At 39.4% G+C, this 19171-nt stretch overlaps 1 protein-coding gene across 7 annotated transcripts in view; it reads left to right on the forward strand.

Moving 5' to 3' along the window:
- Window positions 1-19171, forward strand: part of KDM4C (lysine demethylase 4C) — a 434115-nt gene that overhangs the window by 85231 nt on the left and 329713 nt on the right. For all 7 annotated transcript variants that reach the window (XM_084629198.1, XM_084629204.1, XM_084629200.1 and 4 more), the window contains one exon: window positions 11681-11730. In XM_084629198.1, the coding sequence (XP_084485324.1) occupies window positions 11681-11730 (50 nt within the window). The remainder of the gene's footprint in view (window positions 1-11680; window positions 11731-19171) is intronic.

The following is a 19171-nucleotide window of genomic DNA, read 5'->3' on the forward strand; positions in this document are numbered from 1 at the left end:
GATGCAGACTAAGGTTTCTGCAGACTCACCTTGGTGCCTTTGTTTAATAAAAGCTGGAACAGGGATATAGTAAATGTCATAGGCATTATGGAAAGCTAAGGAGCCTAGGTTTGATTTATACAAAAATAGCACCACTAATTTCTAACCTAAATATTGCTGAATATATAGGGCATTAATTATGCTGCAAAACAGAATACAAGTGTCATCGCAGAAAGTAAAAGAATGTATATTACACTACATTTTATTTCCCCAAATCAATATTTTCATTTTATAACCTTTAACATAAGTTAGAAAACGACATGCCTTCAAGTTAAGAAGAAATTAAAGTAACTAGTATTATATAATTACAAACATTAATGGTTGGGCTGAATAAATGTATTCAATTTAAAGCAAATTGATTTTATGGGAGAAAATATTCGGACTTGTTAATCAACATCCAAAATAATGGGAAGATGTATTTTAAAAACATAGATGACATCTACATTTGCATTGCTTTATAGATAAATTTAGTTTTATTCTGTTGAAGAGCTAAAAATGGATGAAAAAGGAGTGTGACGTAATGCAAGGCAAGGTAAAGTTGCTGGAGGTGCTGCCTTCTGACCTAACTGTCCTTATTAAATAAATAATGTAACCTAGAGCTAAAGATCAAATGGAACACAGGAAAATTTACTTCAGTGTCTGGAGCATGTCCAGTATTTGAAAAGAGCACACAAAAGGGATTGTGAGAGGATTGTGGTAGGTTCTTTCTTGGCCTAGTCAGCATTGCAGTTGGCTTGGGTGAGCAGTGGTGTTCCTTCTCCTTGCTTTCCCTGATGGGTCCTGGGGAGAACACTGCCACCTGTTTACAGTGGGAGGGAGCTCTGTTTGTGCACCACCAGGGTTACCAGGGTCCCCAGTTAGTAGGACCACAGGCACTCCGCTCCGGGCTCTGCAAGCCCTGTTCTTTCCCTGTGGAAGCTAGCAATTTACACACTCCACTGGGTTACATTTAAGTGTCCAGTTCCCTACCTTCTGGGCACGTGCAATATACACATATTTGTTGTCTCTGTGGCAACAGTGCACTTTGGGTTCACTGGTTTAGTAAAGGAATGCTTAGCTGTATTATGCTGTTAAGAACACAAGAATGGCCTTACTGGGTCAGACCAAAGGTCCATGTAGCCCAGTATCCTGTCTTCTGACAGTAGCCAATGCCGGGTGCCCCAGAGGGAATGAACAGAACAGCTAATCATCAAGTGATCCATCCCCTGTCGCCCATTCCCAGGTTCTGGCAAACAGAGGCTAGGGACATCCCTGCCCATGCTGGCTAATAGCCATTGATGGACCTATCCTCCATGAATTTATCTAGTTCTTTTTTTGAATGCTTGGCCTTCACAACATCCTCTGGCAAAGAGTTCCACAGGTTGACTGTGTGTTGTGTGAAAAAATACTTCCTTTTGTTTGTTTTAAATCTGCTGCCTATTAATCTCATATAGTGGCCTCTAGCTCTTATGTTATGAGAGAGTAAACAACACTCCCTTATCTACTTTCTCTACACCAGTCATGATTTTATAGACCTCAATCATATCTCCCTTTAGCCATCTTTTTTCCAAGCTGAAAAGTCCCAGTCTCATTAATCTCTCCTCATATGGAAGCCATTCCAAACCCCTAATAATTTTTGTTGCCCTTTTCTGAACCTTTTCCAATTCCAATATATCTTTTTTGAGATGGGGCGACCACATCTGTACGCAGTATTCAAGATGTGGGTGTACCATGGATTTAAATACAGGCAGTATGATATTTTCTGTCTTATTATCTATCCTTTTCTTAATGATTCCCAACATTGTTTGCTTTTTTGACCGCCACTGCATATTGAGTGGATGTTTTCAGAGGACTATCCACAATGACTCCAAGATCTTTCTTGAGTGGTAACAGCTAATTTAGACCCCATCATTTTATATGTGTAGTTGGGATTCTGTTTTCCAACATGGATTATTTTGCATTTATCAACAATGAATTTCATCTGCCATTTTGTTGCCCAGTCACCCAGTTTTGAGAGATCCTTTTGTATCTCTTCGCAGCCTGCCTTGGACTTAACTATCTTGAGTAGTTTTGGATCATCTGCAAATTTTGCCACCTCACTGTTTACCCCTTTTTCCAGATCATTTATGAATATGTTGAATAGGACTGGGCCCAGTACAGACTCCTGGGGGATACCACTATTTACTTCTCTCCATTCTGAAAACTGACCATTTTATTTCTACCCTTTGTTTCCTATCTTTTAACCAGTTACCAATCCATGAGAGAACCTTCCCTCTTATCCCACAACAGCTTACTTTGCTTAAGAGCCTTTGGTGAGGGATCTCGTCAAAGGCTTTCTGAAAATCTAAATACACTATATCCACTGGATCCCCCTTGTCCACATGCTTGTTGACCCCCTCAAAGAATTCTAGTAGATGGGTGAGGCATCATTTCCCTTTATAAAAACCATGTTGACTATTCCCCAACAAATTACGTTCATCTGTGTGACAATTTTGTTCTTTACTGTAGTTTGCCCGGTACTGAAGTCAGGCGTACCGGCCTGTAATTGCCAAGGTCACCTCTGGAGCCCTTTTAAAAAAAATTGGCGTCACATTAGCTATCCTCCAGTCATTTGGTACAGAGCTGATTTAAATGATAGGTTACAGACTAGTTAGTAGTCCTGTAATTTCACATCTGAGTTTCTTTATGTCTCTTGGGTGAATACCATCTGGTCTGTTGACTTATTACTGTTTAGTTTATCAATTTATTCCAAAACCTCCTGTAATGACATCTCAATCTGGGACAGTTCCTCAGATTTGTCACCGAAAAAGAATAGCTCAGGTTTGGGAATATTTCTCACATTGTCAACTGTGAAGACCGATGCAAAGTATTCATTTAGTTTCTCCGGAATGGCCTTATCATCTCAATCATCCAGTGGCCCCACTGGTTGTTTAGCAGGCTTCCTGCTTCCGATGTACTTAAATTTTTTTTTTGCTATTACTTTTTTGAGTCTTTGGCTAGCTGTACTTCAGATTCTTTTTTGGCCTTCCAAATTATATTTTTACACAATTATATTTTATACTTGGTGGCAGTGTGTGTAAAATACTTTAATGATTTGTAAAGTCTGGTATATATTCATTTAAATAAAGGATCTTGTGATTAAAACTTCTGGTGCATATAAGCAAGCTCTGTGACTAGTCCATGTCTTGGACAGAAGTACGTGGTGTGGTGTGAGGAGTAACCTAAGAACAGAAACAGAAGGAACAAAGCAATAAAGATTGCAGGATGTCATCAAAATGCTGTTCTTCAGTGCCCCAGAGAACTTCAGCTTTGACAAACCTTCAGAATGGATAGATTGAAAAAATATTTTGCAAGATTTTGCATTGCTACCAAGCGCCATAAAGAAAGTGGAAATATACAGGTATCTTCTTTATGCTATGAGGAAGCAAGGAGAGCGTGTCTTTAAATCCTTTGACTGTACTGCAGATAGTAAAAAAGATTACTATGAAAGGATTCTGGCTATGTTTGATGCTTACTTTATACCTGAGAGAAATGTGGTTTATGAAAGAGCATGTTTACACCAGAGAATTCAAGAACCAGGGGAAAATGGTGAATGTGTTATAAGAGCTCTGCATACATTGGCTGAAAACTGTGATTTTTGGGAATGCAAAATATGAATATATCAGAGACAGGCTGATTGTTGGGTTAACAGATAAAGCATTTTCACAGCAACCACCATTGTAAAGAGATTTAACCTTAGCCACAGCTATACGCAGAGCAAAGCAGCCTAAGCTGATGAAAGAGCAGAACCTAGAGCAACTTAACAAGCTTGAAAAATCTGACACTGGCTTAGAAACTATAAACAGACACTTGAGTGTTAAAAATCATTACTACAAAACCCCTGAGGCAAGAAGAGAGAACTCCTAGGCTAGAGAGACAAATTCTAGCCTACATGCAGATGGTATAGAAAAAGTCATATCCCTAGAGCAATGTTCCCTCTAATTTTTTCCATCCATGTGTGGAATAAATTTTGTTATGTGCACTGAGGTATGTGCAGATGTGCGCCACCAGTAGAAACAAAAAAACCTAGATATAATATATATGTTTAAAAAGTTATCATAGGGCTCCTTAGAATCATAGAATATCAAGGTTGGAAGGGACCTCAGGAGGTCATCTAGTCCAACCCCCTGCTCAAAGCAGTACCAGTCCCCAATTTTTGCCCCAGATCCCTAAATGGCCCCCTCAAGGATTGAACTCACAACCCTGGGTTTAGCTGCTCCAGCCAGGACAGGTTAGGCATTTTAGAACTCACTACTCAAAAAATTAAATGTAAGTGTAAGAGAAATAAAAATTATGAAATGCATAGCCCAGACAAAACACTAAAATAACACACTTTGAAAGAATAAAATTACAGAGAATATATGTTTATTGCAGGAAGTACCAAGAAGTAACAATAATAATACAAGTATGTGTTGCGAGGTGAATGTGACACTGTGTGTGTGTGAGAGTGAGAGAGAGAGAGACTCTGTGTGTGCTGGCTGCTGGGGAAGTTTCTGAGAGATGTTGTGCACTGTCTCTTTAAGACCGTCACTGAAAGCTCTCCTGCTCTGTCCTGAGCCCTGTTGTTTCCCCTCCCCTCCCCTGCTCTGCAGAGATGTGGTACATGGGCAGAAGGAAGGGAGTGGGAGGGGGAGAGAGAGAGAGAGAAAGAGAGTGTGTGTGTGTGTGTGTGTGTGTGTGAGTGAGAGACACAGAGAGAGAGTGTGTGAGCTGGCTGCTGGGGAAATCTCAGAAACAGTGCACTGTCTCTTTAAGAAAGGCGCTCAGTCACTCACCATTCACTGCAGCAGCTCCTAATCTTCCTGAGCCAGGCTGTGTCCCCTCTCCCTGGTCTGTGGAGATGGGGTACAGGCACAGGGGGAGGTGGACACCCTGACATCAGCACCCTCCTCCCCACCCCTGCACAGCCTACAGGAGGGTCCGGGAGTAGCTGCAGGATGGAGCAGCGTGAGGGGAGGGCACCTGAACACATGCTGCCGGCTGTGCGGACTCTGCTAATCAGCTGGACAGCATTTGAATCTCTCCTGGGCAGGCTCCCAAGCATGCAGCTTGCAGGGAACACAGCCGAAGAGATAATGCATGTCCACCCAGAGGTGCATGGTGTAATAATTGCGCGAAATATGGACATTTTGCTGCTGTTTGCCACACCAAAGCGGTCAGGGAATTGACTCACATTACAGACAATGAAGAGCCACTTCTTCTAGGATCTATCACTTGTGATGACATGGAGTCTGCCTGGAGAGTGAAATTGAATATTCATGGCAAGTCTTAACTTAAAACTGACTTAGGTGCTGAAGGGATTAGAAGGGACTGAAAATCACCTTCAACACTTCCCAGAGCTGAAGTCACCTGATACAGCTCCAACTAGCTCTGGAGGTTTTCTGATCTGTATGGGCCAGTTCACCACAGAAAAAATTTACAAAGTCAAAAGCTATGTGATCAAAGGACCACAGAACAGCAGCGTTCTGAGCTGCAGCTTGGCAGCCATGATGGGCCTGGTGAGAAAGGTGGAAGAACTCGATGGAATATTTGGTGATACTGGAGTTTTGAAAGGAGATCCAGTACAAATAACCTTAAGAGAGAATGCTGAATGATCTAGTATACATACACCTTGCGGGATTTCTACCTCATTACTTTATAAAATGGAAACTGATTTAGAGAATGGAGTGGATCGGTTTAACTGAGAAAATCTCTGAGCCAACAGCGTGGTGTTCCCAAATGGTACCAGTTATAAAGAAAAATGATAAAAATATGAATCTGTGTGGATCTTAAAAGACTTAATGAAGCTGTTGTGAGAGAAAAATATATCCTTTCCATATTGGATGATTTCCTCTCCAAAGTGAAAGAAGCTACAGTATTCTCCAAGTTGGATGCCTTGAAATGATGCTAGCTGATTCCTTTAGAATTTGGTTTCAAAGATTACCTTTTGGGGCACGTGAAATGTTCCAAAGAAACATGGCACAACTGGTAACAAACACAAATGAAGTTGTAGTTTTCATAGATGATATTCTGATATATCTGATTCGATGGAAGAACATAACAAAATCCTCAATGAAGTCCTAAACCTAATTAGTCCGTCTGGAAAAATACCCCAAATCGAGTTTTGGGGGCACACAACCAAAAATGGAACCAGCCATAATCCTGAGAAAGTAAAAGCAATTTGAGAATTGAAGACACCAACTAATATATCAGAATTGAGACATATATTGGGGATGTTAATTATCTTGGTCGATACCCAGAAGACCTTTCTACTATGACAGAACCACCGAATGAATTGTTAAAGTCCAGCACATCTTGTCTGTGGGGGCAACAGCTCCCACCTTTTCACCACTAGAATAAGAGTATGGTTGGGTGTTTTGAGGGGCCTGCTGTGGGTATTGTGCTAGCCACCTCTTGGAGGATGGAAAAGAATTTTTTCACCAGCATATTGGCCTGGGGTGAATGTTTTCTTTTAACCTTTCCCACAGCAACCCAGTGATTGGCTAGGACATAAAGTTCATGTTATCTCAGCTTGGCAGGTACCCAGTGCAAATACTCATTCAGTAGGGGGCCTGGTTCCCTGATATACCAGAATTTAGGGAAAGGCATCCCTGGGGCATAGGGTTGGGGCTCCTGTGAGGAGACAACCCCATTTCCCCTGCCTCTTAGCTTTCATATGAAGGGAGGATGGTAGGGTCCCAGCAATGGTGCTAAGACAAGGTTATCAGGGTGGAGGAATGGGGAGCTGATGGTAGCCCTCTGCCAAGTGGAAGAGATTATGGAAGGAAGGATGACTTGTTCTGGAAAATTTATTGTTGGATAGATCTCACATGCATTTAAGTTAATAAAGTTACAGCCTAGTTAAACCACTTCCCTTGAGTCTTGTCTGTCTTTCTGAATGTCTGGGACAATTGACCTCAGGTCAATGGGCAAATACAGTTTTGCAGTATTGATGTGTTACTGATATGCACCTAACGTTATCCACGTGCTAAAAATGCAAGTGGTTAGATGCTGTGTTTCATGTTGTACAGCAGTCACTTCACAAATATGATATTCCTGTCTGAGTATACTGTATGGGAGAATGGATTTCCCAGGAATGGTCTGTCTAATTAGAATCTTTTCTTTAATAGGGGCTTTAGTTTTCTGTAGAGTACCAACACTTTTGGTTGTACTTTATGGAGTTGTGTAGTTTAATGATTTACAGTACACTACACAGCACTATATACAGTAATTTGTCTGCCTTGGGCTGTGAAAGATGTGAGCATATATTTTAAATTATAGTGTACACACTGCTGTGTGTGTAATATGGGATAGAGGACAGAGAGACATATAAGCAGTTTGCAAGGACAAACATGGAGAGAAAGAGATTCAATTTTAGGAAGGTAATGAGATGCTACTAAAGCTGCAGTAAGTGAGCAGAATAAAGTTGGAAGTCTCCCCACAGTCATTTCCATTTGCAGTACCTCTGAAGTGGGCATGAGCTCTGTTGCAATTGTTGTAACTTGAGGATGCTGGTTATCTTGATGGAAGAATCGTCTTGTATTTGAATGGGACCCACTGAGCAGTGGTTAAGTGTGTATGTGAATGAGGGGTTGTGGTTGGGAGAAGTCAGGAATAGGCCTCTTGTTATAGCTTGTGGTTAGGAGAAGTCAGGAATTGAACCTCTTGTTATAGCTTGTTCATTTACTGTGCTTTTTCAATTAAACTATAATAGTTTTCAATTCCTTAACATTTAGAAATAGAAATTAAATTGTTAAAATATGGTATAGAGGTGAATGTGGCTAGGATGGGGCTTAAGGGGTTTTAAGACCTCCAAACTAGAAAAAAAAACATTAGTTTGGCAGATAGGCGGGTTGTGGGGAGGGGAGAAGAATCTTAGATGCGAGTCACATTTACCATGCGCAGAATAGTAAAATGTCCAAAGTATCACAGACATGTTTTTTTTCTATGCTTACCACTTGGCATTTGAAACCAAAAACAATTCAAGGTGCACTGATCATTTCAATGGTGATATTTGTGCATGTATGAGCAGAGATTGAAAATTACATAGGTCATTGGTTTAGTACTCTATATTTAGTCTGAGAACATCGCCAAAAAGGAACTTCTGGCCTAACAGACCAATAATCGATTCCAGATCCAGTATCTTGTGAACCACTGGGGCTAGAAATGAATACTGTATCCCAGAATGTACTCTGCTTCCCAGTAGTCGACCTCATTATTTTCTTGTCCTGGCAGGTCATGAGAAACTGAATCATAAATTCACACAATTCTGATTACCATCTTGACTGTAGGCATCCAGGCCAATTCTGACTTGATTTTAGTGATTGCCATTTTGAGAAATGTTCCACAGTGTCACAGGGGCACTGATTGGAGTCATCTGGGGAGGACTGTCTGGTCTCATTGCTGACTGGACAGTTATGGGCCACTGTCTTAAAGTAAGCCTTTTGACTGGTTGATTATACTACCACTGCACAGACCACTTACTGGACCTCTGTCTGTGGGGATGCTACTTGATGCCCCAATTTAGCAAAGCACTTAAGTATAGTTTAAATTTACCATGAGAACTTGAGTCATTTCATTGAGTTTGTGGAATTGAGAGAGGTAATTTTAAATTGGAATCCATGTAATTTTATTTGAAAAATTACTATATATATTTGGTTTAGAGAAACAAGAAATGGTAGGGCAGCTCTTACTAATTGTTTACCTGCGGACGTGGTTGGTAAACAAACTGGCCCGGCCCGCCAGGGGCTTTCCCTGAACAAGCGGCGTCCCAAGTTTGAGAAACACTGCATTAGAAGAAGCCATTTAAGGAACTGTCTTGAGGTAGGCCAATTAATCAATATTCAGAATGTCAAATACCATTAAATCCCATTGTTTCTCTGTTAACCAGTTTTTAACCCCTTGTCCTCTCCGGGGTACATGGCCTGACCATATGGTGATTAATAAGAGAAACTGTTAGCCTTTTAAGTTACAACAGCATTTCAGTATTCCAACAAAATCATTCCAAGAGTTTTAAATATAATTCATTGGCATGGTCTTAATTAACCTCCTCTTAGTTAACCAATTCATGCTGACGTTTTGGGGAGGTTTCCTTGGGTTGGTTTCTTCTTGAGTCTTCTCTGTTTTTCTTATCTGTCTGGAGCAGCTTGCTTGTAGTGATGAACAGGATTAGTTGTGGAGTGCTTGCTCTCTAATCAGAGTAGGACAGGGTGTGAGTTTGGGGTCACTTCAGAATTATTTAAAACCTTCTCCTGTATAAGGACTTGAGCTTAAGATGTTGCTTCTATGTGATAATTTTTGGAAAGATGATTTTTCTCATCTTCCTGAGTGGATTGAAAAAATTTTGAGCACTGCCAGTAACTAATTAATTCCTCATTAATATAAGTATTCTATACTTAAATAGCTGCTTACATTAATAATTAGTTTAGCATCAAATAGCACTCCTATATTTGTACATAAAGCATCTTATTATTCCTATAACAATGATATCAGGCAGTTACTATAAGAGGCCTGCATTTAGATACAAAATATTTGCAAATGTTCATATTAAAAGAAGCTTAGGCCATCAGCATTTGAGAAAAAACACACATTTTCACCTTTTAAATGGAACGTGAGTTGAACATAACCAGTATGTTTCTGTAAAACATTTCCTACCAGAAATATTTTCCAAGTTTGAAGAACATTTATGGTGGGAAATGTTTTACAGAAGATACTGGAGCAATATTTAGTTAAAATAGGTGGTGATGTAAATTTTGTAAAGTGGTTATCTGTTATTTGGGAGATTGTGAAGCTTTTTAATTATTTGCTGTGTGTGGTTCTGTTCTTTCTGTATTAGGGAATGTTGAATTATTGCGTCAGGGGCTTGTTGGTTTTCATTTGTGGTATGGATAGTCCTTTCACAGGATCATTAAATGATAAAGCTACTTTAAGTATCAGTTGAGGAAGGAAGTTGGATGGTTTGGAGTTGGGCGGATTATTTTATTATACCACAAATGTTGGTGAAACTCAGTGAGAGGTTGTCTTGATTTTGCTTGGGTTTGGCTCTAACTAATTACATGGGAACAGAGCTTTAACAACTCATGACCTGAGTCAGATAGACAGATGCTGTGAGGCTGAGAGCTGATTTAGTCTGGAAACAGTGCAATGCACCTTTGATATTGAAATCAGGTGATTTATGTTTAATTTGGGTTTAGGGGTTACCTGTGGTCGGGTGAGCAATGCTTTTTTCCCCTTTGCTATGGGCTGCTGACTTTTTTTGTTTTATGGTGGCTGTTTCCAGTAAAGTTGAAGCCACTGTGCCATATTCTCTGGAATTGTTGTCATTCTACTTGAAAGACGTACCCATAGCTGAATTATTTTTTGGAAGTAAGTGACTCCCACATTTTATGATCCAATATATTGACTAGTCGTGGCTAGGAAAGCATAAGTGAACCATTGTGTGTACTTCCATGGTTAATTAACTTTTCCAAGAGATGATCTTGGACCAGTGATCAGAAAGTCAACTGCCAGTTCAAAATTTTTTCTATTATTTGCCAGTTTAACTCCTACTTTCAAAATACTTCTCATATAGTTTGGCTGTTCGACCAATCTGAAAACATTTGTATATGGAATAGGCTGATAAATACATACTTGGTGATTTTCACCTGATCAAAGCCACATGTTTATTCTGTATAGAGGATATCAAACACAACCAAACTCTGCCGTAAACATGTAAAGTGAAATAGAAGCTGATTGTGCACACACATCACATATGCTATTGAATCCAAAAATTACAAGCTAATTAACATCTATGGTAAATCTGTGAAGTAAATAACAAAATGCTAATTCATTTTTATATTATACCATGTGCTGCTAAATTAGGAAAGGAAGAAGAATCTTCCTGCATTAAAGTAATCTTAAATTTTCAAGCTGCAATTAACACTAAAAAAGAATGGGATAGTACCAATGCTTTTTCTTCTCACAGATCTGTTGTGACTAGACTTTAATAAAATCTTTTTAAAAAGTTTCTTGAAATCAAAGATTGAAATATTTCCAAATACAGTATTTTCATAAATGAGATAAATATTGCATTTATGAATGCATATTTCTTTGAATTATAAACTGATCTAAGTGTAATGATATATGACTAAAATAAACTGTCTCATTCCTGCAATTCAACACAAATATGAAAAATGCATCTTAAACTCATATTTTTCAGTTGAACTCTTGTTTTGTGAAACAATCAAAGAAAATAATCCTACATGAAAGTTGTGTTGCTTTGGTGTATGTGTTAGTCTTATTCGGAAATAAAAGTAAAAATCAATATCTGCATTTCTTTTAACTGGAATAACTGTATACAGATATAATTACATACAGGTATTGCCAAACTCTAGAAATTCAAAAGAGTATTGGTGACTAAAACATTCTTAAACTACAATTTATATTATATTAATCAGTTTTTAAAATTAAAAGTAAAATAAAGCACTTTCTTTTCTTAAAAGTAAATAAACTCCTAATTTTTCCTCATGTTGTTTTACAGTGTACTTTATATTAATAACCATATTAATAACCATATAATGATTCAGCTATTTTGACCATGCAGAATTATTATTGTTTCATAATTGTAGCACTAAACATTTAATCCATTTCTTTGCATACATTTTAGGTATGCTATCCCTCCAGAACATGGAAAACGGCTTGAAAGACTAGCTCAAGGTAATATTTTCAACATTTCTAATCAAAGATGTTTGTTTCAAAGGTCCTTGATTTTCAGGAGTTTCTTTGATTTCAGGTAAAATAATTTTACAATCTCAGCACTCCTGACTTAATATGGTTTCATCCTCCTTAAAATCCTCCTCTAAAATGCCTGAAACATGGTAGATGAATATTTTTCAAAATGTGTGTGTGTGTGTGTGTGTGTGTGTGTAGGGGGGCGGGGCGGAATTTAAAAGCAATTGAAGCTTGGTTTTTAAAACTTAATCTTTTTCTTGACTTTTTTTTTTACTATTTTATAGATACTTGTTTTGTCTCCAGATTAAAATTGAGAATTATGGATAAACAAATAATTAGACCCATTTCTGGGACTGGTACCACATGAGCTGTAGCTCTTTGAGATGATATTTTCACCAATTACATCTGAAATATGGTTAAGCATGTTTTAGTCAGGTGCTGTAGGCCAAAGATATTTCTAGGTTTATAGGTTTAAATATTTGGTTTAAAGAGCATGATCAGATGCAAATTTCCAAAAGTATATGTAAGTTTTTGTTTATACACAAATTGTGTGTGCAAAAGAATCTGATGCATATGTGCAAGTAGGGCATTTGCATGAACACATACAATTATGCATACATTTGGGTTTTATTCTCCCTTGAGTTAATTCTACACTAGCCGCTGAGAACAGTAATACTTGGCATAGGTGAACTGAATTATTGACACACAATACTAATGTCCTGTGTATTTGTGATCATTAAACCATGGTATCATGGCCAAATTCCATCTTGGCTAATTACTTTCTACCTACTTAAATTCCCCTTGTAGTTCCAGTTGAGAGAGCTTTCCTCATTTTCTCCTTTTCAAATCCCATTTAGCCTTATTGCTGGTGCAGGAGGCCTGCTATTTACCACCATAGAGTTCACTGCAATTCATTTGTGAAGTGAGTGATCCTTAGTATAGGAAGGACCGGCGGCATCGCCTATTATTGAGGTTGCCTGACACTTACCATTATAAGCCCTTGTGTTCAGTTACTTATAACTTGGCAAAACTTTTACCATTTGGTCTGAATTTTTCCATTTTTGGTGTCTGCCTCAGGCTGGTTGTAGGGTTTTTGTTGTTTGAAATTAAAAAACAAAACAAGCAAAAAGGTTGAGCCATTTGCAAGAATGAGGCTAGGGAACTATATGTTGTTTTGCCCATGTTAAAAAAAGTCCTGAGACTTTTTTTTAAAATTCTCTAGTGCATCCAGATGGTTGAGCAGAGACAGGAAATTTGGCAGGGTGTGGGGGAGTGGCCTTTGTGACAGGGATGTGCCTTTTGCAGTCCTTGTGAAAATTTGCCCAAGTCATAAGCTTTTATAAAAAATAAAATAAAATTGAAGCTTGCACATGCTCAGTAGAGACTTCTTCAATTTAAACAGGTAAAATCTTTGAAGATTCCATCCACATGAGACAAGCTTTCGAGCTACGCAGAGTATGACTGGAGAGTCAATCTCACTCTCTTTCCCTGGCTCAATGACTGTTCATTGCCATTATGAATGACTAGGAATAGCCACCATGAATGTCAATAATTGTTGTTTGCTGTGTGATAGCTGTGCTGGTGTCAGGGTATTGGAGAGACGGGGTGGGTGTGGTGATATATTTTATAGAACCAACGCCTGTTGGACTCTTTCACCAACAGAAATTGGTTCCATAAAAGATGTTAGTTCACCCACCTTGTCTCTCGAATAAGTAGTCATTGAGCCAGAAAAAGAGAACGAGAATGATTCTGTAGCTTGTTGTTGGGGCACTTACGTAGGATGTTGGAGACGCAGGTTCAGGCTCCAATGATTATTAAATTACTTGTACACAGCGGAACAGCTTCAACAGGAGAGACTGAGAATGACTGATGCCGGAATATTCTATAGACCTGTGGTTAGGGCACTCACCTGAGAGATGAGACCCATGTTCAAATCCTGTTTTTCTCATCAGGCAGAGGAGGGAATTGAACCCAGGTCTTCCACTTGGCTAAAGGTTATAAGGGAGGCTGCTGTTGCTGCCTCCTCCTGCTCAACATGAATTCACAAATAGTTTTGGGTTGCCAAAACTGCATTTTTCAGTGAATAGTTTATTCACTGAAAAAGTTTCGCCCAGCTCTACTTCTGTCAGGATTATCCTTTAAAATGGAAAATGCAGCTTTTTGAATGGTTGAAACAGGGCAGGTAAAGACTTTGCACTTTTCCCCTCTTGCGTTGGGCTTTCTCTTAAGGCTTGAGCCAAAGCCTATTGAAGATGCTGGGAACACTCTTGTTGACTTCAGTGGTCTTTGGATTAGGTCCTAAGAGATACCGGTCCTGTAGACTACATAAGAAGTTTATTCATCCCAACATAAAATTTGGTATTGGCTACTAGTTTAGCAGACATTAAAGGTGACTATCACCACATTTTTTCACTTGTTTCAGTTCGTTCAATTCTCCATCAAATTTAAAAATGAACTCCAAGAATTACTTTCTTTTAAAATCATATGAACAATTATAGAGACTAGTTAGTTTGACACTTGTAGTTTTATTATGAAAGTTTTGGCATACTAATAACTATAAAGCTGGTATGTTCTAGTAGCCCAATACATTATATTAATAATACCAACATAATTGTAACCTTGAACTTCTGGTAGGAACGAACTATTCTCGTGAATGTTAAAGTGGATGAGTCCCTGGGTCTGGATAGTAGATTAGAGTAGGACATGGAAGGTGATTACATGTGTATGTAAGGATTATAGTAATGAACTTTTTACTCCCTCTGACTATATATTCCCATATTTTCTTTAATAATTGCTCCATAATTCCTTATTATTTTGTTGCTAGTAGAGTTTGAGAAAGAGGCATCTGTGATCTTCATGATGTAGTTACTGCCCATTAAAACATGGTCAAAGTTTTAAAGTAAGCTGTTTTAAAATGATGAAAATGTCATGTCAGCCACATGGCTGCAATTTATCTAATCAGTAAAGGTTAATAAACTTAGAGGATGATGAGGACTTCAGACTTAATTACATGTTTATTCAAAACTCTTTTTGTGGCATAATTTTTGTGGAAATGCAATAGCTAAAAAGCTGCATGATTCAGAGGTTTAGTCTTGCTGACCAGATGCTTACTGAATTAATTAAATTCTCTTAAATAATTAAAATAAAATAATATATTAAATGTGATGAAGCATTACAGGTTGTCTAGGTCAAGGCAGTACTGTACTGGGTACATAAGATTGAAGAAAGGCTAGGATATTTTCCATTATCTTGTCTGCACATCATAATTATCACACTTGCCTTTTATGCATGAATGCTTTCGTCTTTGGTTTCCGTTGAAATCTTGATTGACTGTGGCACCTACAAATATTTTATCTGAAAGACATTAGACTTGCATCTAATAAAGGCAGCAGTTTGATTTCGCCCTTCAGCTGCTTTCTCATTTATGTAGGTTTTTTTCAATTTTATGTAGACCTAAATGTAATAAAAATCTCAAGTGAGCTGTTACTGCAATTTTTAAACTTGTTGTTATGTTCATCTGTAATACCACAGCATTCATAAGGATTTTTGGTTGACAAAGTTGGTTGGAAAATAGAGGCAGAGCAGCAAATCATAAGTGACAGTATGGAAGATTTTCAGATTCTTTAAATAGATTCCTTAATTATATAGGTTATTTTAGAAAAGAGATGACATCTATCTGTGATGTTCAATTATGTTACGCAAAGGGACTAAAGCAGAGTGTAATATACTGTAAGTAGTTTGTGAAGAATGTTTCAAAACTACAGTGTATATAGTATAAGCTGATCTATTTAATACAGAAGTTCATAGCTATCATTTATGAATAAAATTATAAATAGTTCTTGACATGCAACTTAATGCAGAACTTGATATATCTGTATCTGTCCATGTCTATCTATCTGTCTGTCACCTCATGCTTGCAAAAACTGAAAATTTGTGGCTGCTGAAGAGTTAAAGCTTTTGTCAAATGACAATTTTATTTTAGTCAAAGTTAGTAGAGATGGAAATGAATAGATAACAAACTTTAGATTATTACATATACATCTGTGTATAATAACACTCATTTCATTGCAAGCAGCAGTTGCCATCTTCTGTGACTGTAATAGTCTGTACTTATGCAGAGTGTTACTGTCTTCCAGAGGTCACTATGATCATACGTGCTCATCCTCCTAATGCTTCATTTTTCTTGCAGTCTGGAAAATATCAACCTTCAAAGGGTTAATACATTACGAATCGATTATATGTTAACATTATAACTTAAACCCACCAAGAAAAAATAATCATAGCTATGTCTGTCTTTCCTTCCTTAACTGACATTGACAGAGGAGCACTAGATGGGGGAATGCAGGCCATAAGTAAAGTTAGTTGAGCTAAAGATGGGGAGACCATCTTTATTCTGAATTTCCTTTCTTTAGTCACTTTAAATTTTGAACTTTGCCACTATGATGATATAATTTTTGTATTTCCTATTTAAATCAATAAACTAATCATAGAAATACTGCAAGTCCATATAAAGTATCGGGCTAAAGCAGAATATATGTGTATTAATGTGTAGTAAGGTTCCTAAGTGTTTGCTAATTAATCCACAGGTCAGAATGGTTAAAAAATTGACCTGGTTTACAGGGAAAGTCAAGACAGCTATATAAAATTAAAAAATAATATACAAATGCTCCCTGACTTATGCAATCATTCCATTCCGGAAAGCCTTGCGTAACTTGAATTTTGCATAAGTCGGAAATGTATACCCGTACGTTACGCAAAAATTTCCGCAACTCGAAAATCCTATTTCTGGTTTACGGAGATTTTTCTGTAAATGTGAATTTGCATAAGTTGGGTCTTGTGTAACCCGGGGAGCGTCTGTATAATAAATGAGAGAAAGGGGAAGTTGATGGTAAAGAATACAAATCAGAAATTAGGCATTGTAGAAAATTTGATAAGGGAAACAAAGACACATGTGGAGAAATCTATGTTCAACAGAGTTAAGAACAATAAGGAACAAAAAGAATCCTGACAATGGCATTAGTCCATTGCTAGATGGAAATGGTAGAATTATCAATAATAAAGCAGAAAAGGCAGAAGTGTTCAATAAATATTTTGTGTTTGGGGAAAAACAGATGATATAGTCTCATCATATAGTAATGATAACACTCCTTCCATTCCACTATTATCTATGGATGATGTTAAACAGAAGCTACTAAAGTTGGACACTTTTTAAATCAGCAGCTCCAGATAATTGGCATCCAGGAGTTTTAAAAGAGCTGCCTGAAGAGCTAACTGGACCGTTAATGTTGATTTTTCAGTAAGTCTGAGGAAGTTCCAGAAGACTGGGAGAAAACTAATGTGCCAATTTTTAAAAATGGTAAACAGGAAGACCTGGGTAATTATAGGCTTGTCAGTCTATCATCTATCCTGGGCAAGATAAGGGAGTGGCTGATATGGGACATCTTTAATAAAGAATTAAAGGAGAATAACATAATTAATTCAAATCAACATGGGTTTATGGAAGATAAACCCTGTCAAACCAACGTCTTGTTTTGATGAGATTACGAGTGTGGTTGCTAAAGGTAATAGTGTTGACATAATATACGTAGACTTTTGTAAGGCATTTGACATTGATCTGCATGACATTTTGATTAAAAATTAACATAACATAAATTAAATGGATTAAAAGCTAGCTAAAATTGTAAATGGGGAAATGTCATCGAGTGGGTGTATTTCCAGGCAGTGGCGCTGGGACTGAGGGGGCCTGTGGGTGGGGCCTGTCCTGTCCACTTTTTGCCAGGGTGGATCCTGCCCTCTTCTCCTCCTCCTCACCTTAGGCCCCACCCTCCTTGGCCAGGCCTCTGTGGAGCCCAGCCAGAGAGCCCAGGCAGCTGTGGGGAGCCGCGTGGACCCTCCAACTCCCCAGTATGCAGGGAGCTGAGAGCAGCCACTGTCCCGTGTCCTTGCTCCCCGGGCTCCCCCTCCTGGCCAAGGGCAGGTGGAGGGTCCATAACTCCATGCCGGCTCCCCACAACTGCCTGCTTGGCTCTCCCCGATCCAGCTCCGGGTTGAGGGAGGGGCAGGGGCTTGGAGCTGTAGCCCGGCCACAGTAAGAGCTGCATGTGCAGCTGTGAGGAGCCATAGACCCTCCACCTTCCTTGGGCTGGGAACCTGGGGGGCAGGGACATGGGCAGGGGTTGCTTGGGCCCCTCAAGCTGCTGTGGCTCTCCACAGTTGCCCGCGTGGCTTTTATCATGGCTGGGCTGTGGCTGTGAGCACTGCCCCCCCCCCACCAGAGTTGGGTTAGGGAGAGCTACTCAGGCAGTTGTGGTGCAACTGTTGCTGGAGTAGTGTCCAGTTCTGGTGGCCACAATTCAAGAAGGTTGTTGGTAAATTGAAGAGGGTACAGAAAATAGCCACAATAATGAGTAAAGGATTAGAAAACATGCCTTAGAGTTAGACTCCAGGAGCTCAATCTATTTAGCTTAACAAAGTGAAGGTTAAGGGTTGATTTGATTGCTGTCGATAAGTATCTATATGTCGAACAAATATTCAATTATGGGCTCTTCAGTCTAGCAGAGAAAGATGTAACCCGATCCAGTGGTTGGAAGTTGAAACTAGACTGGAAATAAAGTGTAAATTTTTAACAGCGAGACAGCTTTTAAGTAAAGATTGGATGTTTTTGTAAAAGATATGCGCCAGGAATCTTTTGGCAAAGTTCTATGACCTGTGTTATACAGGAGGTCAGAGTAGATGATCACTGTGGTCCCTCCTGGCCTTGGATTATATGGATCTATTAACCTAGGAATCTGTATTTGAGATTGCCTTCAGAAGACATTTCAGTTCTGTTGTAAAGCCACAACTTTGTTATGGGCCAGGTTGTTGTATTCTTACCCATATTGAATAGTACCTTTATACCACTAATAGTCTTGTTGGAGTCAGTGGGGCTGCTAATGGAGTAAGGCACTACTCTTTTTGAGGTAGGCATATCCCAATCTGGCTCTCTATCGGGGTGGGCAAACCTTTTGGCCCGAGGGCCACATTGGGGTGTGACACTGTATGGAGGGCCGGGTAGGGAAGGCTGTGCCCCCTAAACAGCCTGGCCCCTGGCCCCTCCCACTTCCCACCCGCTGATTGTCCCCCTCAGAACCACTGACCCATCCAACCCCCACCCTGCTCCTTGTCCCCTGACTGCCATCTCCTGGGACCCCCTACCCCAAACCGCCCCCCCCCTCCAGGATTTCACCCCCTATCCAACCCGCCCTGCTCCCTGTCCCCTGACTGCCCCGACCTATCCACACCCCCGCCCCCTGACTGCCCCAGAATCTCCGCCCCATCCAACTGTTCCCTGGGACCCCCTATCCAACCCCCCACCTGCGTGCGCACCGCCGCCCCCTTACCATACTGCTCTGAGCGGCAGGAGCTTGCAGCCCCGCTGCCCGCGTGG

Source organism: Lepidochelys olivacea (genome assembly GCF_965140295.1).
Source record: "Lepidochelys olivacea isolate rLepOli2 genome assembly, chromosome: 5".
Taxonomy (NCBI): Eukaryota; Metazoa; Chordata; order Testudines; family Cheloniidae; genus Lepidochelys; species Lepidochelys olivacea.